At 40.3% G+C, this 22,042-nt stretch overlaps 2 protein-coding genes across 3 annotated transcripts in view; both read right to left on the bottom strand.

Moving 5' to 3' along the window:
- VPS39 (VPS39 subunit of HOPS complex) overlaps positions 1-15,026 on the bottom strand; it is a 46,985-nt gene extending 31,959 nt beyond the window's left edge. For both annotated transcript variants that reach the window (XM_070378168.1, XM_005903978.3), the window contains exons 1-2: positions 14,825-15,026; positions 6,796-6,861 (exon numbers count right to left, since the gene is read on the bottom strand). In XM_070378168.1, the coding sequence (XP_070234269.1) occupies positions 6,796-6,861; positions 14,825-14,897 (139 nt within the window). In that variant the 5' untranslated portion in view covers positions 14,898-15,026. The remainder of the gene's footprint in view (positions 1-6,795; positions 6,862-14,824) is intronic.
- Positions 15,027-16,759: 1,733 nt separating this feature from the next.
- Positions 16,760-22,042, bottom strand: part of TMEM87A (transmembrane protein 87A) — a 38,899-nt gene continuing 33,616 nt past the window's right edge. Inside the window, exons 18-20 of the mRNA XM_070378167.1 lie at positions 20,637-20,692; positions 20,108-20,138; positions 16,760-18,024 (exon numbers count right to left, since the gene is read on the bottom strand). Of these exons, the coding sequence (XP_070234268.1) occupies positions 17,983-18,024; positions 20,108-20,138; positions 20,637-20,692 (129 nt within the window). The 3' untranslated portion in view covers positions 16,760-17,982. The remainder of the gene's footprint in view (positions 18,025-20,107; positions 20,139-20,636; positions 20,693-22,042) is intronic.

The following is a 22,042-nucleotide window of genomic DNA, read 5'->3' as shown; positions in this document are numbered from 1 at the left end:
GGGTTCAATCCCTGGGTTGGGAAGATCCCCTGGAGAAGGGAAAAGCTACCCACTCCAGTATTCTGGCCTCAGAATTCCATCGACTGTATAGTCCATGGAGTCACAAAGAGTTGGACACAACTGAGTGACTTTCACTCCACTAACATAAGATAGCTGGCTCTCACATTTGTTTCTGCATTTAATCTGTTTTGCTACACTGTATGGTTGAGGTATATGACAAACATCTGTCCTCATGTGGACATGTAGTTGAAAAAGGGAGGAATAGCTTTTTAATAGCTTTTTCAGATAACTGTGGATCTTTGATGCTAGACCAAAACTTGACAAATGGAGATTCTTGCAATCTGGAATCTGAAACATATTAATGAACTTTTCTGTTACAGTCCATTGGTGTATCTTACATTTTGAATGGCTCTTTTATTCATGCTTTGTTTAGAAAATATTGGTTCACATAGTTATGCAGATTTTCCAAATGTTGACACATTTTGTTACAAGATTGAGAAAAAAAAAAAATCATGCTCAGTGCCCCAGTCTCATCAGAAAAAGCTTTCAGTACTGAGAAGCTGTCAAGTTCATGGGGTTGGATACAGTTTTTCCACAATTCTGATTTTCTCTTGAAAGCTCTAACTTTATGATCAGTAACACTACTGCCAGTTGTTTTCTTTGAAGTGAGAGACTGTTCCATTTTTGAGAAAACATCTACCAAACACCCAAATGCTCTGAAAAACCACAATCTATCTGTTAGTCATTCTGATGCTCCATTAAATAGACGGTCAGCTCAGCTCATTACTCCCAACAATCACATGAGAACTCTTCCATGAGATGGTCACTGGGCTGCATACCTTGCATGCAGCAGAAGGGCTTACTTGTACTTCCCATTATACCACAGAGATTATTGAAGAGGTGTTCTCAACGGCAAGATATAATAAAACTAATACTTTTTACTGCCCCTCACAGAACATGTATGCTTAGTCACTCAGTCCTGTTCGACTCTTTGCAACCCCATGGACTGCAACCCGCCAGGCTCCTCTGTCCATGGGGATTCTCCAGGCAAGAATACTGGAGTGGGTTGCCATGCCCTCCTCAGTACTGGAGTGGGTTGCCATGCCCTCATCAGTACTGGAGTGGGTTGCCATGCCCTCCTGCAGGGGATCGTCCCAACCCAGGGATCAAACCCAGGTCTCCCACATTGCAGGCAGATTCTTAACCGTCTGAGTCACCAGGGGTGAAACTGGCAAAAGAAAAAAAACCACTGTGAGCATACACGGGGGAGAAATACAACTGCTAGGTCAGTGTGGTGCCCCAGTTTTTTTGACACACTGTCATGAACTTGTTTTAAGGGGCAGCAGTTTTAGCTGCCAGTACTTTTAGACCATCAGTGCAAATGTCAATAAACGTCAATGAAAAAATGATAATGCTTTAGTGTTACGGTGTGAACTTAAGTTTTGACATTGTGGATCCTCTGAAAGGATTGTGGGAAACCTCCTGGGGTCTGGAAACTGTCGACTGAAAAAAAATACACAACCTAAAAGTTGAGAATTATATTTTATTCTGTACACTTGCTCAGGACCTCAGGAAGAGCCAGGATATATAGGCGTTCAGACCGAAAACAAAACCAAACCAGGTGGTCAAACATCAAAAGAACTGCTATTTAAGAAAACCAGACTTCTCAAATTTAGTGCTTTTCTATGTATGGGAAGATACAGGAGTCTGCTGCTAAGTCGCTACAGTCGTGTCCGACTCTGTGAGACCCCACAGACGGCAGCCTGCCAGGCTCCCCCGTGTCTGGGATTCTCCAGGCAAGAACACTGGAGTGGGTTGCCATTTCTTTCTCCAATGATGCATGAAAGTGAAAAGTGAAAGTGAAGTCGCTCAGTCATGTCTGACTCTTAGCAACCCCAAGGACTGCAGCCTACCAGGCTCCTCCATCCATGGGATTTTTCAGGCAAGAGTACTGGAGCGGGGAGCCATCGCCTTCTCCAAGTGTCTGGACTCACTGAAATCATTCCTCTGATACACACCTTAACCATTTAGGGCCAGTATACTGTTTTTCAGGCTTCCCAAGTGGTGCTAGTGGTAAAGAACTCACCTGCCGATGCAGGAGACATAGGAGACGTGGGTCGATCCCTGGCTTTGGAAGATACCCTGGAGGAGGGCATGGCAACCCACTCCAGTATTCTTGCATGGAGAATCCCATAGACAGAGGAGCCTGGCAGGCTACAGTCCAAGGGGTTGCAAAGAGTCAGAAATGACACAACTGAAGCGATTGAGCACGCAAACACATATACTGTTTTCCTCCCTTCTGAATCCCCTCAGGGTGCACAATTTGAGGCTGCAGTGGCTGATGGCTTGAGGGTCACACATCCTTTGTCCACTGTTATGGCACGTAACATTTTTCCTTCACAAGACCAAACTGTGCAAACTACTGCTCTAGGGTGAAGCATCACTGAAGTAAACATAAAATTGTTAAGACCTTAGATAAGAAGTAATCTAAAGCCTCTGTTTAAGATACCAGTAGACTGAAGTTTCTGAGTCGACTGAAGCTGAGAGATGTTTGTGAACTCACAGGATGGGGACGGCTCAGATCAGATTGGAGTCCAAATCCCGTTCATCCCAGTCTTTCCAGGAAATCTTATTACCCACTCTATCCCTTTCCTCAGAAAGATAGTCTAGTTGAAAACTTATCAAGGTTTTGATAGGGAGAGAGTAAAGGGACAAACTAGGTAATTCAATAGTTAATCCCAGTAGGGGACTGTGAGTAAAGAAAAAAGTATGGGAGACCCCCGTGTAAACTAAAGACCATGCAAGAAAGCAGGTTTGTTTAAGCACGGGTGTGTTAAGCCACCTCAGTCATGTCCAACTGTTTGCAACCCCATGACTGTAGCCTGCCAGGCTCCTCTGTCCAAGGGATTTTCCAGGCAAGAATATTGGAATGGGTTGCAATGTCCTCCTCCAGGGGATCTTTCTGACCCAGAGATCAAACCATGGTCTCTTATGTCTCCTGCATCTGCAGGCGGGTTTTTTACCACTAGCACCACCTGGGAACCACAAAATCAGCCAAGAGAAACAGGAAACATGCCTCCAAACAATAAAACAATGGTGCATGAGACACACATCTTGCCCAGTGAGCTAAATGAATTAATGATTCCTAGGTCACACTTCTCTGCACATACTAAAAACAAAAATATGAGGAAAAAGTGACATTATATTGAAACCTCAGATATGTTGCCATTTTTAGTATATGTTATTGCCTATTTTGTTCCCTTCTATCGCTCCATGATAGTCCCAGTTTGACCACGAAGGACAAGAAAACTCCCCGACCTGGCGTGGAGGAAGAGCAGATGACGGAAGTGTGAGATCTGCTCAAGAATGAGGAAGAAGGTGGCTTTTTCCCCTCTCCCCACTTTTCCTTTGATTAGAAAACTGTAGCCCACTAAGTTCTTGAGGTACAGCACCCTCCCCACCCGATTGTAAGTCTCACAGGTGTCCTATTCTAATAAATCACTCCCTATTTTTTACTGTGCTTCTCGCTGAATTCCTTCTGTGCTGAGATATAAAGGACTGGAACTCCCAAAAAATGCCAACTAGTGGTTTTAGTTTGGAATATCTCAAATGTAGAAATGCAGCTAGTTCCATGGCTGATTCATAGAGGCCCAGGTCTATTTCTGGCTGATAAACAGAAGTGGCTTAGAACTGAGCTGTTCTCTAAGGGTATATGGAGAAGTGAGGCTTCTAATTAGACTTTGATTTCCTAACTAAGGTAAGTTAATATTGCTATCCCAGTGACCTGTGGGGAAACTGAGGAAAAGTAACTAACCTGTCAAGGGTTACATGATGAATTGGGGAAGGAACAATCACCACCAGGGTTCCAAGTCAGATTAACATTAACATTACCAGTTTGAGCCTATACTATGTTGAAAAGTTTACTTTTAGAGTCCAGTTTTCAATTCCTCATCACTTATACAGAAATGATATATTAAACAAGTTACTTTATCAGAATGATGGCACAAAGAAGTGATTATCTTTTGGGATAAGAATATTAGATTCTCTTATCTCCCTGCCTTGTACATCATCTGAGCTCACAGTAAAGGGTCAAAACAGAGTTGCTTAATGTTGAATAAAATCAAAGGTAGGTTTAATTTTTAAATTATAGACTGGGTTGATATCACAGAATACAAATATTCTGGCTTTGAAAAATGTAAAGCAAGGGCCAACAAAGTACTGTCTGGGGGGTCAAACCTAGTCCTCCATATGTTTCTATAAATAAAGCTTTGCTGGCACACAGCCACATCCATGCTCTTTTGCTACAGTAGCAGAATAACCATGACAGAGACCTTATGACCTGAAAAGCCCCAAATATTTACTATTTCTGTAAGTAGATAAGATAGGGGCTCCCAGAGAAAGAGAATCAGTCATGGTTTTCTTGACATAAAAGAAGCCATTTTTCTTCCCCTAAGCCATTGTGTAATGTAAACCTGACCACAGTGCTTGTCCCTGCCAGGTCTCAGTAATAATGGTCTTAAGGGAACAAAAGAACAAACCTTTATCAGGCAAGAGAAGTCACAACAGCAAAGACAACAAGCAGGTATCAAGACTCCCAGTTCTGTTTCAATGGTAAAGATTAGCCTACTTTCTTGAGATTTTGCAGAATTTAACACCTGTCCCCACTACCCCCCCCCCAAAAAGGATAATGATATTGATCTTCTCAGACCCTCTTGACTTCACTCAACTAAAGCTTCAACTCTCAACTACCCAAGTCCCTTAACTTAAAAAAACTTTCCCAATTTTGCTGCTTGGGGATATGCTGCTTTGGGAAAGATCTCCTGTGTTCTCCTTAGTTGCAACAAGTAATAAATCCTTCCTTCTTCCACTCTCTTTCTTGCTTGTGTCTTTTTGCTCAACACCCACCAAGAGGCGAACCCAGTTTTGGGGTAACATTTAGTCCTTTTTGGGAACAAGTTGGCAGACTATTGATTTAAAGTTAAAAAACTTGAAATGAAATATAGGATGTCTCCTACATACGAACATTCAAGTTGTAAACTTTCAAAGATGCAAACGTGCGTTCCATCAGCGTCAGGTTGTGCTGAAATTGCAGCCTGTGCCCTCCAATTGTGTTAGTTGGGTACCCAGGCCAACTTTGTTGGTCTTACAAACAAACAGGACTTACGAACGTGCTCTTGGAATAGAACTCGTTCATGTGTAGGGGCCTATTTTGATCTTCTGGTTTCCTTTCCTACCCCACCACTGAACTTGAATACCATCCTCCTTCCCTATTATACCAGTGAAGGGAAGCAGAATATACCACCCTGACATATGCTTCTCTGACACAAAGATTATTTTGAGCTGAAGGTAACTGAGGTGCAGCAGATACAAGAAAAGCTCTCTACCCTCCCCCATCTGCCAAAGAGCAAGACATAAATTTACAAAGGTCCCTTCTCTCCCCTCTCTACCAAGGGCAACATTTAATTTAGAGACAACTCTAGACCCTTATCAGCCTAGAGACTACACCAGAGCAATCTACCAACAACTTTGTCTCCAGCTAGTTTCCCCATATATTTGCCTTCCCATAATTTGCCACTCTAGAAACTCAAAGTCCTCTTCCTTTGTCTTGGTGCTTCTCTGATTTACAGCTCCTCATCCAGTCAACCTAAGATGGGTAAGAGTAAAAAAGAATTCTTTCCTCCCTTACACCCGGTAAGATGCTCTTTTTCTCCAATATGTTACCCTTGTTACAAGCTCCAAAGAGAATGCTCTATTTCCACTCTTACAGTAAGCTATTTACTATGGAAAGTTATATACCAGGTTGAAAGCCATGAAATTCTGTTTCTTCTAATATAGCCAAATAATGACAATTTTATATGGTTCAACCTACTCTGGCTTTAACAGCTTATTCCTATAGTATGTATCTCCAGGGTATAATATACAAACATAAATTTTCTACAAACAGAACAGAAATAAAATTAGGAAAAGGGAGTGAGATGCTTTTTCCCCACTAGAGGGCACTCTAACAGAATAAACTTCAAATACTTTTAGAGGCTTCCCTGATAGCTCAGTTGGTAAAAGATTCTGCCTGCAATTCAGGAGACCCTGATTCAATTTCTGGGTTGGGAAGTTCCCCTGGAGAAGGGAAAGGCTACCCATTCCAGTATTCTGGCCTGGAGAATTCCGTGGACTGTATAGTCCATGGGGTCGCAAAGAGTTGGACACAACTGAACGACTTTCACTTTCTACATTTTTACTGACAGAAATATTCAATTAAAGTTTTAGTTTTCCAAGTCCTTGCATCCGACCCCAGGAATTTTGTGAGATACTTTATAGAAGAGGAAACTGACCGTGGAAAGGACCTACTCAGAGTCACATGTCAGAGAAGTAAAGCCTGACTAAACCCAGGTCCTCTCTGCCCTAGCCTGCCCCGAAGAAGTTTAATACGATCTTTAAAATCAACAGCTCCTAACTTTTCTTCCCCTTCTATCACACCATTTACACAAGAATTCTATTCCTGTAATATTTCTTATTTCTGGCCTGAGTCTCCAACAAGTGAGAAGGGAAAACACATCCAGCCCCACCTCCCAGAAGGTGATATGGGAACATAGTCTGAAAAAAAGAGGAAACCCTTGAGAGTCTCACAAGTTTCTCCCCACTCCCCGCTCTTCCACTGTGCTACCACCAACCCCCACTCACCTTTTCAATGGTCCAGGAATCACTGATTTCCCAGCTGTATACCAGTTGACTACCTTTTTTTTTTTTAACTTGAGTAGTAAGCCACTTCCTGCTTGGTTCTGAAAAGTTGCCACTTACCAACGTCTTTCCGAATCCTATAGAGAAGAAGATGACCTTGTTTTGTTCCAACAAGCAGCCATTCCTCTGAAAAAGAAAAGGACCATCAGCTTTAGTAAGACCCTGTTTCCTTAGTTGGGGCTTATAATCAGAAATCAAAGGGTTGAGAAAATGAGTTGGCTTTGATAATATGTGTTTTGCAAAACTAAGAAATGTTTATATTCAAGAAATGTTTGAGAATCAAATAATTGAAAACAATATTTATTGAAGTAGGTGAGACATATCAGAGAATGAAAAATGCCGCCAGCTTCATTGTTTCAAAATGAAACTGACTAAAAATATGATAGAAGTTTATAAAATCATCAAATGGGTAGCATAAACATAAGACGAGGTATGTTTCCCTGTGCCATAGCACATGAAGCTTACAGGACTATCTCAAAAGATGGTCTAACAGATAGTATCAAGTGTGACAAAGATGTGAAGAAACTAGAATGTTCATACATTGTTCACAGGAAAATAAAATTGCAGCCCTATGGAAAACAATCTCACAGTTTCATAAAAGACTAAACACAGAGTTACTATATGACCCAGCAATTCCAAAACCCATGGGTATACACATCATAGAAACGAAAACATATGTTCCCACAAAAAATTGTACATAAGTGTTCATAGCAGTGTTATTCACAATAGCCAAAAGGTGGAAACAGCCTAAGTATCCACCAACGGATGGGTGGATAAACAAAATGTGGCATATCCATTCAGTGGAATATTCCAGTCATTAAAAGAAATGAAGTGGTGACATATGCTACAATGCGGAAGGATCTGACAATATTATACTAAATGAAAGAAGCTAGACAAAAAAGGCTACATGTTGCATGCTTCTATTATGTTACATGAAATGTCCAGGATAGGCAAATCGAGAGACAGTAAGATTAGTGGTTGCCTAGAGCTGGTGGGCTTAAGAAGAATGGGGCTAGTGGGCTTGGGGAAAAAGAAATGGGATTTCTTTTCAGGGTTACAAAAACGTTTTGAAACTGACTGTGGTGATATTTGCACAACTCTGTGAATGTACTGACAACCACCAAATTGTACACTTTAAATGGGTGAGTTGTATGGTATATGAATTATATTCAATAAAGCTCTTACTGAAAAAAAAAAGAAAGAAAGAAAAGATGGGCTTGGTTACTGGTTCTTAAATTTTGATGTGCATCAGAATTATTTGAGGATTTATTAAAATAGATTAGTAGCCCTTGCCCTCAGTTTCTGATTCAGTAGGTCTGGAAGTGGGCCTGGGGATCTGCATTTCTAATAAGTCCCCAGACAATGCTTATAATGTTTGTCTAGAGATAGCATTTTGGGAGACACTGGTCTTGGCTAAAAGTCAAAAGGTTCTGAAAGGACTTAAATAATTACCCTGATAGATTTATATTAAATAATTAAGCTAAATTAAGCATGTACAGATATTTCCTTGGCTTTTTGATGTTGTAACATAAAGGTCACTCATTCCCTTCATAAACTTCTAGATCCTTTGTAAAAGAAAATATTGGATAATGGCATAGACAAATTTTACTGAGGATGCATTGTATTCCGGGAAATGCTAAGCACTTATCACATGCTATAACAACTATCCTTTGAAGTATGCCTTTTTCTTTTTTAAAAGAACTTTTGGCCATACTACATGTGGGATCTTAGTTCCCCAACCAGGGAACTGGTTCCCCTTGCAGTAGAAGCATGGAGTCTTAACCACTGGACCGCCAGGGAAGTTCCAGTATGTCCTTAACTTAAATCTCTATTTTATAGATGAGGAAGTTGAGGCCTAGGGAATAAGTAACTTGTCCAGAGTCACACATTTAGTAAGACATGTGTAGCAGAGACAGGATCCCAACCCCAATTTGTCTTACCCTTAGCCATATGCTGAAAGTGAAAGTTGCTCAGTCGTGTCCAACTCTTTGCGACCCCATGGACTTTCCATGGGATTTTCCAGGCCAGAATACTGGAGTGGGTAGCCTTTCCCTTCTCCAGGGGATCTTCCCAACCCAGGAATCGAACCCAGGTCTCCCACATTGCAGGCAGACTCTTTACCAGCTGAGCCACAAGAAAAGTCCAAGAACACTGGAGTGGGTGGCCTATCCCTTCTCCAGGGGATCTTCCCGACCCAGGAATCAAACCAGGGAGATTTGCAGGCAGATTCTTCACCAACTGAGCTATCAGGGAAGCCCTGATATGAAGCACATGTTATGATGCACTTATTAAGGCATCTCATCTCAAAACAATGGGTGTTAGCCACAGGCTATCTGAAAAGTACGGTTATGTTTATAAAACAGGTCTGGAGCCACTCCAGGTTGATGTCCTTAGTCTTCCAGAAAAAGATAATGACTCTGTCCTCTTTTAGGTTTTAAAGTAAAGGCAAGACACAGAAAGTAAGATAGTGTGCTCTCAATGACATAAGTGGAAACGAGAAATAACACTAGCTCCAGTGGAACACTGGTGATGTATGTCAGAGCAGAACATGGGGCAAAAAACGAGTGCAGTTCACAAGGCCTGCTTTGAAAAATGCATTACGTTTAGAACTTTACTTATATTAATAGATATCACTGTACCAAGCAATTGATAATATTAAAGTTGATTTTCAGGACACCCACTAATATTTCAAATACAAATAAAACAAATTTTTTTAAAAATTCACTTACACACAAAAACCTACAGCAAACAGGGCAACATAACGTTCACCATCTTCCCCATCCTCTCCACTGTGACCCCCAAACACCTGCCAGTGTCCGTTTTTCTTTACCTCTTTCAACAGGTGCATCAACTACCCAGGTCTGCAAGGCCTATCAACTCTACCTCTACAAGGTACCTGGCAGCAGCCGTCTCCCAGAGTCCCCGGGGACCCCTCGGCCGGTCTCATGCTGTGTGTCCTTCCGTGTTTGCTGTCTCTGACCTTAAAGCACATCTCCAATGCTGTCAGATCGGGGTTTAAAAAATCCTCATGAAGTTGGACTGCCAAAATATGAAGCCAAACTCCTAAGCATGGTTTCCAAGGGTGTGTTTTCCATTTGTACTGAAATGTTTATTTGCCAATAGACATTTCTATCAAATGTCTACTCTACTGGTGATAAAACGGAATCAAATGAATTTATTGAAAAATTAAAAAAAATTTTAATTGAGGGACTTCCTTGGTGGTCCAGTGGTTAAGAATCTGCTTTGCAAGGCAGAGGACAAGGCTTTGATCCCTGGATGAGGAACTAGGACCCCACATGCCTTGGAGCCTGAGAGCTGCAACGGGAATCCCACATGCAGCAACTAAGACCCAATGCAGCCAAATGAAATAAATAAATATTAAGAGAAAAAACTTCTTAAAAATTTTTTTAATTGAAATTTTATTTGACCTTTCTCAATTATTCCTCTGGAGATGCTGACGAAAATGCATTGATCATACATGCAACGTTTTGAAACACTTTAACTAGTAAAAGCACCACACACATATTCATTTCTAATATTCAAAGTCAAGGAAAACGAGTGCCATCATCCAGACATAACAATGGCATAGAGCTCTGACGAGGCCTGATTTGGTTACAGAAGTCAACGGGTTCTGGTGGCCAGAGAACCAACCCAAGGCCAGAGGACCAACCCAGGCTCAGGTGACCAGAGGACCAACCCACGCATGCTCTATGTCACCAGACAACATAGCCGTGCGTGCAAAACACTGAACGTGAAAAGCCTGCAGGGCAGGCAGAGCATGGGGTAGGTGGACAGTCTCTTCTGTGACTCAACACTGCACGTCAGAAAGTGGAACACACTATACAAACGGGCAACACAGGCAAAAACAAAGGAGAGTCAGCCCTAGAAAACTCCCAATGGCCTAATCCTGAGCCACAGGATCACAGACACCATTCCTCCTGGGAGGGAAGGTGGAGCCCTATAGCTCACAATTACCCTAGCAAAGCTCCCCATTCAATAGTGCTGCTGCTGCTGCTGCTAAGTCGCTTCAGTTGTGTCCGACTCTGTGCAACCCCATAGATGGCAGCCCACCAGGCTCCCCTGTCCCTGGGATTCTCCAGGCAAGAACACTAGAGTGGGTTGCCATTTCCTTCTCCAGTGCATGAAAGTGAAAAGTGAAAGTGAAGTCGCTCAGTCGTGTCCGACTCTTAGTGACCCCATGGACTGCAGCCCACCAGGCTCCTCCATCCATGGGATTTTCCAGGCAAGAGTACTGGAGTGGGGTGCCATTGCCTTCTCTGATCCAACAGTGCCGCTCAGTCCAAATGCATGCGATAAACCCCCACTGCTGAACATGGTAGGGAGTACAGAGATGAACAGGGTAGTGCTCACTTCCCTTCTTTGAGTCACAGGGCAAAGAACAGTGTTTCTCAAAGCAGCAGCCCCTAATTCGCTGTGTCAGAATCACTTGGACTTATTAAAAATGCCCAGTCCTGAGCCAAGCTCCCAGAGATTCTGATGCAGTGATTCTGCAGTGGTGCCCTGAAATTTGCATTTTTAAATTTTTTCATTATATGAGAAATTTACCTAATTCCAAAGCTAAAACTATGAGAAGTCCATCCTGTCCACTTCACCTTGTTCTCTTCCTTCTGCTGTAAGTAACCATTTTAATCAACCTTGACTTATTTTTCCATTGTTTCTTTGGAAAACAAATACAAATGATTTGGTATACACACATACAGATACACACACACATACCTACATTTTTTGTTATAGGCTCTGAATATACATTAAAGTTTGAGAACCAAGCTCTAGAATCAGATATGATTTACTGAATTTACCTTGGAAAAACTACTTAAATTTTCAGGTTCTTCCTCTGGAAAATGGAGTTGTTATTAGTACTCAACAATGAAAGCCCTTACTATTAGTCAATTAAACAAATATTTAATAAGTATCCATTATGAGTCAGGAACTCTTCTAGGCACAGTAAATAAACCTATGTACAAAATGAAGTTGTTGCTCTGAAGGAACTTATACTCTAATATGGAATGACAGAGACAATAATAACATAAAATAGCAGTAAGAGGCTTCTATGATAAGAAGATAAGGCTGAGCAAAAGAGTAGCACATTGGTGGATGTGGCATTTTCTTTTATACACAATAGCTCGGGAAGGTCTTGCTGATTTATGTGATATCTCAGCAAACAAAATGAGGAATGAGCCATATATCTAGGACAAGAGACTGTCAGGCAGAGGAAGCAGCAAGTGCAAAGGCCCTGAGATAGTTACATGCTTTTTGTGTTCATGGAACAAGAACGACCATGTAACTAGTAGCAGAGAGGAGCAAGGGATAAGACCACAGGGAAAAACCAGGAACATAACTAGAGGCCTGATCATGACAGGTGTTGCCAGTCATGTTAAGGACTTTGGAACTTATTCCAATTGTGATGTGAAGCTACTGGAGGGTTTTGAGTAGAGGAGAGATGCAAATAGATGATGTTTTCAAAGGATCTCTCTACCTCTATGTGCATAGAAGACTGCAAACAGCACAATGGCAAACCCAGGGTGATGAGTCAGAAGACTATTATAGTCATTCAGATGGGAAAGACTGGTGCCTTCATCAACAGCAGTGAACAGTAGAGATGGAGAGAAGCAACTGGATTGTAGAATTTCTCAGGAGGTGGAACAGATAAGATTTGCTGATGGATTGGATGTGGTGTATAAGAGATTAAGAGAAGTCAAGGATAATTCCAAGGCTTTGGGGTTTAGCCAAATGGGTAAACAGAAATGCCATTTCTGTTTGGAGAGATAATGGGATACAGGGGGACGGGCACGTTTTGAAGTCAGGAACTGTTTTGGCCACACAACCAGATATCCAAATGAAGATGCTGAAGAGGCAGCTGGATTCTACAACTCTGGAGTTTGTACGGATTCTACAACTCAGGAGAAGTCTTCCTCCTCCTCCTCATCACCATCAGTATCTTCCTCACTTCCATGTCCCAGAAGATGGGATTATGGTGGTTCTATGACATCATCCAGCTCAAATACTGTCTGGCCCTCCAGAAGCCTGGAGGTTCCTGGATGAACTTTCCACCTAAGGTCACAATGTAGACAGAAAGGGTAAAAACTAGAAACAGCACTATTTACTGCGGCTAAAGCCTGAAAATAAAGTAGTTTTGAGGCACAAGGCAGTAAATGGCCTCTCACAGCCCAATACCTAGGGCATCAATCTCGTAGGCAACAGGTGTTTCTCCTGTTTTGCTGGAGTTTAGACAGGCCAAAAGCTACCTACCATTTCAAAAGCTGTTTCTGGAAAGCACAGGTACAGAAAATCTTTATGGTAACAAACTGCAGTTGGTGAAAGAGCCTGAAATATGTGGACTACTAGTCCCACAGGGTATCAGGGTCAAGGATTCTGACAAGCTAAGTGGAGTGTGGCAAGCGGCTGTATCCATCCTTTTCAGAAACATATGTCCGAGGCTGAGTGAATTAGCCTTCCCTCCATGATCACATATTAGGCAGCATAAGTCTCTGTTATCATTTATCTTGTATTGTAATCTGTTCACATTTCTTTGTCTGCCACTGTGTGTCCCAGGAGCACAGGCACTGTTTCTTACTCATCTTTGGGTTCCTCTTTCTAGCAGAGAGACTGGCCCATGCAGGCACTTAATACACACTTGACAAAGAAACAGGGGAGTGATCCCCTTTGTGCTGAGTGTCAGATCTTTCATGTTTTCAATTTCTTTTTTTTTTTTCTCCTCTACTTATTTTAAATTTTTACTGAGAGCATTTAATGACAGAAAAGTGGAAGTTTTCTTGAGATACCTGGAGGAAGTAGGATTCTCTCCTTAACCCTAGGGCAGATTGCTGTGGAGGTGGTGACTTTAAAAAGTTCCAGAGCTAAACAACCACACTGTTACTGTATAGCACAGGGGCCTATATTCAGTATCTTGTGAAAACCATAACAGAAAAGAAGATGAAAAATAATGTATAATATATGTAAAACTGAATCATTTGCTATACAGTAGAAATTAACACAACAGTGTAAATCAACTATATTTCACAAAATAAAATTGAAAAAAGAGGTCCATGGCAGCTAGGGGAGAGTGGGGGCGGGGGTGCACACATTAATAAGATATGTAGTGAAGGTACCTTACTGAAAAGGATGTGAAGAATTCTGACTGAGTGGCACTGTCCATGACAATGAATAGAATGCCAGCTACCACCAAGATTCCACCAAGCCCATCATGATACTCAGCTCAGTGTAAGATCTGATTAAGGTTCTGAGCCACCTTGATTTCTAGCACCTGGACATTAACAGGAAAGACTGAAATTACTTCTGTTTGGTCTTTGGTTATCAGACACACAAACACTCGTGGATAGGAGCATAATGTTCACAGGAGTCAAGGTTTATTTCAGAAACCATTTGTATTCTAGAACAGAGACACCTGATCTTGCTTTCTGTACTGGCCAATCCCAAGTGGATCATGCAACGTTTTATGGGTTAGGTTTCCTGACAGCCTGAAATGACCCTCTTCTACTTATAGGAGTTAGGTAACTTGGGCATTTTGATTATGAGACAATCAACCACTTGGCTAGATTAAAAGTGGAGAGTAACAAGTTAGCTACAGTAGTTAGAAGTAAGTGATGAGTGGCCATTAAGGGGAAAAAGACATAGCTGCTAACTTGTTCAATGCAAAACAAGCAAACAAAAAGCAAAACAGTGTTGTCTTTCATCTGGAAAACAACACAGTCTGAACGAGTTCAAGCCCCTAGCAGTCTGAAAACTTCTGTGGAACTTTGTTACCCAAACTGAAGACTTATTGGGAACAGAAATGAGCCAAAACTGAGTAGTTAATAAGGAAAGTTCCACCCCCAACTCCCTACCGAGAGCAAGGGCAGATGAACATCCCTAAAATGCCTGGATCCCCGGAGATCGCCCAAACAGCTCCACCGCCCTCGCTGTCAACAGTGCTCTGCCTCCCCTCATCCTAGGCCCCTCTTGGAGGACACCCGACCAGAGTCCACACAGCCAGAGGCCGTCCACTTCCCTAGCCTCGTGAAAGGTCTCAGCCGCTCCCGCGCTGACCCCACCTGGCCCCTCGTCTCACCCCAGGCAGCCAGACAGTCGATCTGCAGAGGCAGCTTTTCTAGAATCGGCACCGGCTCGAAGGCGTCGTGCATGGCGGCAGGCGCAGTCGCCGCCACAGCCTCAACCGGATTGTGCCGGGTAGGGTGTGGGACCGGAATCAGGACCAGGGAAGAGTGGGGACCTCGGCTACTGGCCCTTGGGCAATAGGGCTATCAACAACACCGGACTTCCTGCAGAGTTAAGCCCGCCCCTTCCGCAGCTGAAGTTCCGCCCCTTCCGCCCCGGTTCCTAGCGCAATCTCCAGGAGTGATCTGGTACCTGGGTTCGCGTTTTTCGCTGGACCATCGTGGAGCCCGAGTGGTCATGGGTTTAACAAGGTGGAAAAGGGATCTTAATCTTTGAACTGTTTTGGGCATCAGAGCATGATGAAGAATTCAGGCTTTGGCGTTAGTTAGACTTGGGATGGAGACCTGTTATTTAGGAAATGAGCTCAGGAGCTGTGGCGTTTAAGAAACAATCTCTAGAAGCCTTAGTTCTGTATCTGGAAAGTGACGGTAGTGTTGTGTACCTAACCTTGTGAGCTCTTAGCAACAGCTGACATTCTAAGCACTCAATCAATGGTACTTTTAGTATTACCATTATAAACCCAACTAATTCGCAGTAACTTTCCCTTATATTTTATTTTAGGGGCTTATCGAGGCCAGTGGTTCTCAAAGTATGGTCCCTAGGTCAGCATCACCTGGGAACTTGTTAGAAAGGCAGTCCCAGACCTCATCCAGCCCTACTGACTCAAACACTGAAGGCGGGAGGGGTGGGTGGTGATCCAACTGTGTTTTATTAAGTCCCCAAGGTGAGTCCATGAACTTAAAAGTTTGAGAATGAATGCAAGAATGATCTGTATCTGGCCGTTTACCCCCAAGAAAACAGCTAGTATGCTGTGAAGTGAAGCATTTGGTTTAAAGCAAAGTGTAAAAAAAAAAGGAGTGAGTCTGTGATATAACCATATTAAAAAACAAAAACCCTACAGCCCTGGTCACTTTGTTTCTTCATCTGTAAATGAGGAATACTATCCCATCTTTATCAAATACTGTTTCTGATAATCAAATGAAGTATTTTCAAGTAGTAAGAAACACAAAAATTGCTAAAGAAATCTTGGGGCTAATTTTCCCCATAGGAACTGAACACCTTGAAAATGTAGAATTACCAGCTGTTCTGCTAGAAGGCCTGCTCCTTGTAGTTCCAGTTCAAGACCAAAACAAACAATGTAGACTCTTAAGTTGGTTACAGGCCAATGTGATAATATAAATTCCTTCTGAACCTAGTCTAAGAACTGATACACTACAGCCAATCACATTAACACGTCATGAGAAAATGGAATTACCAGGCTATAGAATTTGTGCTATACACCCCTGCTTGTAACAGTAGGTTTCTGGAAATTTCCAGGCAGTCCGGTGCTTAGGACTTAGCACTTTCACTGTTGGTGGGGGAACTAAGATCCTGCAAGCCATGTGGTGTTTCAAAAAAAAAAACAAAAAACGGGGGTTTTTGCCTAGTTTCAAATTGATATCTAACCAGTCTCAAAAATATATGACCAATTATCTTGCTGCATTATGACCACTATTCACTTGCTGAGTTTTGGTGTGGAAGAACAGAAGCACACAAAGTTAATACTAGCTGTTTGCAAATAGGTTAACCCGAGAATAGGCAGTTTGTATTGTTTCTTAAGAGATACTATCTAGGTGATTTTTGTTGTTGTTGTTGTTAATCACCATACCAAACAGCTTGAGAAATGTTATATAAACACTTTAGTGAAGATTGTAGTCACATGGTCACTGATTTTAACAGAAAATAAGACAATATAGAATAAAAAACCAAGGAAGGAAAATTCAATGAGAGTGTGGAGAAAGAAGGGTCTTCAGAGAAAGTCTTGGGAAAAAAGTGACAAAAACATGAATTTTGTTAAAACTTTTTAATATTAAAAAGTGGCATGAACTTTCTATGTAGAACAAAAAATCTTGGGAAGGCAAAATTGGACAAAATCATTCGAACAAATAATAGTGCTTCAAATGAATCCCATCACCTTGTGATGTTTCTTATAAACCATCCCTAAGCCAACACCAGATACAAGTACAATCCTAAAAAATGAGCAGCAGTCCAGGGCCTCCACATTATTTCATGCAGAAAAAACCGTTTAAGAAAAGAAGGACCTGTTCCTTTATATTAGCTCCTGCTTCTGAAGCATTATGACCCCTTTAGCAGGGTGCTCGCTCACATGCACTTATGATGGAGTGCCTTTCTGCGTCTAGTGCAACACCCAGGGAAAGGCATGAAGGCAAACAGAGCACTGCCCAGGACTCCACAACGCTGCCCCTGAAGGCTTACAAAACAGTAGTTAAAAGTTCTGGAGTGTGCACCACATTGCCAGCAATGGGATGTGTCACAATAGCAGATGTCAAAAGAGTTAAGCTAATATTTCTCTCTAAAGTACATCTGAAATAGAAAAATCTTTAATATACACCATTTGTAAACAAAATTGCACTTGATTTTGCTTCTTCAAATGATCTAAATCACACTGTAACAGTCTCTCTCTCTCTCCCTTTGTTGTCTGTTGTTGCTCTTTTAATCACTGATAGAACTGTGGCTCCTTAACGCAGGACTTTTTTTTTTTCCCCCTCTAAACTACCTCTGCAAGATTTAACCTTGGCTTCCCAGGAAATGCAAAGATAATTAACAATTTCACCCATCACCTATGTAATTCCCTAAATAAATAAAAATTACAGGCAGTTGCTCCTGGATATTACATATTATGGCGTTGATGTCACAGTTCTTCAGAGGATGTTAAATTTTTTAGTTTGACAGATTAAACAATTTAAACATTATAGAAGGTTTAGGAACAACATACACAAGTTGCATAAACATCCATGTCAGGGTGTGGGAGGGAAAGGGGCATCAATGCTGCAAATGAAAAACTTGTAGATTCTTTTCATCCTATGAACTTGTTTTCAAGAGAATATTCTCCTTGTTCCAACACCTCTCACCAGCTCCAGTGCAAAAAGATCAAGGAACAGATCAAGATCTCATTGCCTCCTTTAATCCCATGGAGCAGTGCAGTGACTAACACAGAAGCTGATCTCTTTCCAGGTCCTAGCGATCCTCAGTTGCAAATCTTCCCATTCTTTACTCCATTTTGGATCTTTCGAAGTGCGTGATCATTCGTTCCTAGGGAGGAAAAAGTTATTTTAAGTATATTAATTTTAAATGGTCTACATTCCAAATATCTTTTACAAAAATGATCCCAGGTTTTCTTAAGTACTTGCTTATGTTCATTAGCTATTTAGAGCAATGCTTCCTAATCATCTATGAAGATTTTGAAACATACAGATGTCCAAGTCCAAAGATTAACTGAAGCAAAATCTCTAGGCTTCTGGACAACAAGCCACAAATCAAAAGGAACTGTGTATTTTAGAGTCACTTAAGCTTTAATAAAAATGTGTACCTCCTGTGATTCAGGAATTTAACTTAACGAAAGAGTCAAGGATATGGGCAAAGATTTAGCTTCTACCATCTCTGCTATTGTAACAATACTAGAAAGAATTGTGTCCAAAAATATAAGACTGTATAGACAAACTACAGTATATCCTGATTAAAATTACATTTGATGAAGAAGTTCTAGACATCTGTTGCACAACAATGCATATATAAATTAACACTTTGCACTTGAGAAAGGTTAGAATGGTAGATTTTATGTGTTTTCCATTATAATTTTTTAAAATCATGTAAAGAATTACATTTGATTATAAAACAGTATTTATAATATGCTGTTTCAATTGAAAAGATTAATGTAATACTATTAAATTTCACAGTAACTACACAGGAATTTTACTTTAGAATAGTCTTCATTTTTCCCAAACTCTGACAGAACTATAAATCCCTTTGTAATATTATCAATTACATCAGAAAATCTATCCTTTTCACATTTTTTTCTTAGAAATACCCCTCCCTGAAGCTCTCTGTTCTCCTGTTCCATTCTGGACTAACTGCTCTCCAAACCTGTTGCTCAGCTGTCACTGAGAATTTCTTACATCATCATCCTAGGAATTTATCCCTGCCTCTGTGTTAGATCCTTGATTTCCTGGATCCAAAGTCTTTCTCTTTATAGCTCCCTGATATTCATATATTTTATGAATAAACATCTACATAGTAATTTTACTTTAGAATACTTTCTGATTTTATTTTAGAATACATTTCCTGGGAAAGCACACATAGGATGTCAATTATTTTATTTTTTGCATGACTGAAAACATCTTTATTTTATCCCCAATTGATAATTGAGTATAGAATTCTAGTTTGAAAATAATTTTTCTCAGAATTCAAATAACATTGTTCTATTATCTTCTAGCTTCCAATGTTGCTGAAGAGTCTGATGTTGTTGAAGAGTCAGATTCTTCAACTCTAGTCCTTTACCTGTTTCTCTTGTAATTCATTTAAGTTCTTGAACCATTTTTTTATACAGGAAAATATAAAACCATGAAGTCTGCCACCAAAAGTACTACAATAAACACATATTCCCTGAACAGCACAGCTGGGTTTCACATCCTCAGCCCTCTCTGGTTGAAATATGGACATCCAGAAAGTTGAAGCCAAAAGGGAAGTCCTGAAGGCCAACCCATTATAAGCAGAAGGTGGCGCCCAAGAGAAAGAACTGAGAATACACCACAAAAAGCCAAGTGTTCTGTAAGCAGGCTTGTCTGAATGGTAGAGTTCTCAGTTAATTGAATGCATAGAACAGCTAAGGCGTCTGACACTGTGCTGCACCACACAGCAGGTCAGTGGGAAGTGAAGAAACCATTTTTTAACAGTCAATCCAATACAGTAAGTCACAATGGGCAAAGGCTTTTAAAAGGCTTTCTGAAATCAAGATAACCTAAACATTCAGAACATGTCTAGAAGAGGTTTCCATGAACTCAGACTGCAAGTCTTATATAAGACTTCATGAGAAACCTTCTAGACGAAGTGTATGGAACCATATTAGAAGACTAAAAATCAACATAAACATTTTGTTGTTGTTCAGTCTTGAAGTTGTGTCTAACTCTTTGTGACCCCATGGACTGCAACAACATAAACATCAGAAGTATACTAATTATCCTCATTATCTGTAAATAGTGACACAGAGTACTGATAGTAGGTAACAAAACCAGGCCATTACTGAGTCAAATAAATCAGTGTTCTTGAACAAAAGACTGATGACTGCCTATTAAGCCACCAGACACAAAGTTTATGTGTATATTATTTGATTACTAACCTCATCTGAATCCAGAAGGGCTGGAAGTGCTCTACAGAGAGAAAAACAAACTGATAAATGTAAAATAAAGCCATAAATGGTTCATAAAGAATAGTGGAATAATGAGTACAATTTAATGACATTTCAGGAAAAGACAAAAAACCCCACAAGAATCAGTTACTAAAATTGTATGGACTTTAATAGGACCAATGTTTAATTAACATTATAGACATCGAAAGGAACTCAAAAATTCCAAAAGGATTACCCCACTGATTTTAGGAAGACCTATAGCTAAATCTTTCTGAGCAGAAATGTCATCTGAATGAACAATCTGGATTACTTTCATTTGTATTAATACATCATTCCTAGTTTTTAGTTTCTAACATCTTTTAATGTTTTTAATACTTTAAATTATTTCCAATAATTTAATCTTTTACTTTCAGAGTTAACTACAAGCATTCTCATTACTATGTTCTTCAGCTCAATTCATTTAAAATAATAAAATACTACTTTGAGAAAGTATTCTTGTGGTAATGATTCAAAAACTTACACATCTGTCACAGAAGAAGGAACATTTTCTTCTACCCACTTTAAATCATCTTCCTGCTGAGAACACATAAATGCCAGATGTTACTAAAATGCACCAAAATATACATCTCAAGTAAGGATCTAAAGAGGTCTCAATTTAATCTTCTGTCACTCTGAATTAGTATATTCACATAACAGGACTGAAAACATAGAAGTCAAATAATTTAATTTGAAAAAGTAAACTATATATACGAAATATAAAATGGTATCTTATATCCCTAAATGCTTTCTTTTCAATAGTGTAATACCTAGAGTTCTTACTTCATGTAAGCTTTGAGCCTTAAAAATCAAATAAATTGTAAAGTCCTTTTAAATGTTGAGTGAATGCACAGTTCTGAAGAAAAAAAAAAGCTGATTGAAGAAATCTTGATCTTTTTTCTTTAAAAAAAATCAAAGTATAGTTGATTTACAATGCTGTGTTAATTTCTGCTATATGGCAAAATGTTCAGTTACATTCTCTCCATTATGGTTTATCAGAGGATTTTAAAAAATGTTATAATGGAGTATAGTTGAATTTCAATGTTGTGTTAGTTTCAGATGTACAGCAAAGTGAAGCAGTGATACATATATCCACTTGCTTTTAGATTCTTTTCCCTTATAGGCCATTGAAGACTAGTCAGTAGACTTCCCTGTGCTATATAGTAGGTCCTTGCTGTTTATCCATCCTATATATAACAGCTTGCATTTGCTAATCCCAAACTCCCAATCCTTCCCTCCCCCACCCCTCCCCACTTCCAACCATAAGTCTGTTCTCTATGAGTCTTTTTCTGTTTCATAGATAGGTTTGCTTGTATCATATTTTAGATTCCACATTTAAGTGACATAATACGGTATCTGTCCTTCCCTTTCTGACTTACTTAGTATGGTAATCTATTCATCCATGTTGCTACAAAGGCCGTTATTTCATTCTTTTTTATGGCTGAGTAGTATTCGATTGCGTGTATGTACTACATCATCTTTAGTCATTCATCCGTTGATGAGTATTTAGGTTGTTTCCATGTCTTGGCTATTGTGAATAGTGCTGCTATGCACATGGGAGGGGGAGTGCCTGTATCTTTTTGAATTATGTTTTGTCTGGAAACATGCCCAAGGGTGAGATCCCTGGGTCATATGGTAACCCTTTCAGGAGCCTCCATACTGTTCTCCATAGTGGCTGTACCAATTTACATTCTCAACAACAATGCAGGAGGGTTCACTTTTCTCCACACCCTTTCCAGCATTTGTTATTTGCAGACTTTTTTATGGTGGCCATTCTGACCAGAATGAGGTAATATCTCATTATAGTTCTGAAAAAATCTTGATCTTTACTACAAAAAAAGACCACCTTAGGTTATTAATGAGGCTATGATTACACTGATGAAAACCATT

This window comes from Bos mutus, chromosome 10 (genome assembly GCF_027580195.1).
Source record: "Bos mutus isolate GX-2022 chromosome 10, NWIPB_WYAK_1.1, whole genome shotgun sequence".
NCBI lineage: Eukaryota > Metazoa > Chordata > Mammalia > Artiodactyla > Bovidae > Bos > Bos mutus.
This window is presented reverse-complemented; position numbering and strand designations above follow the sequence as displayed.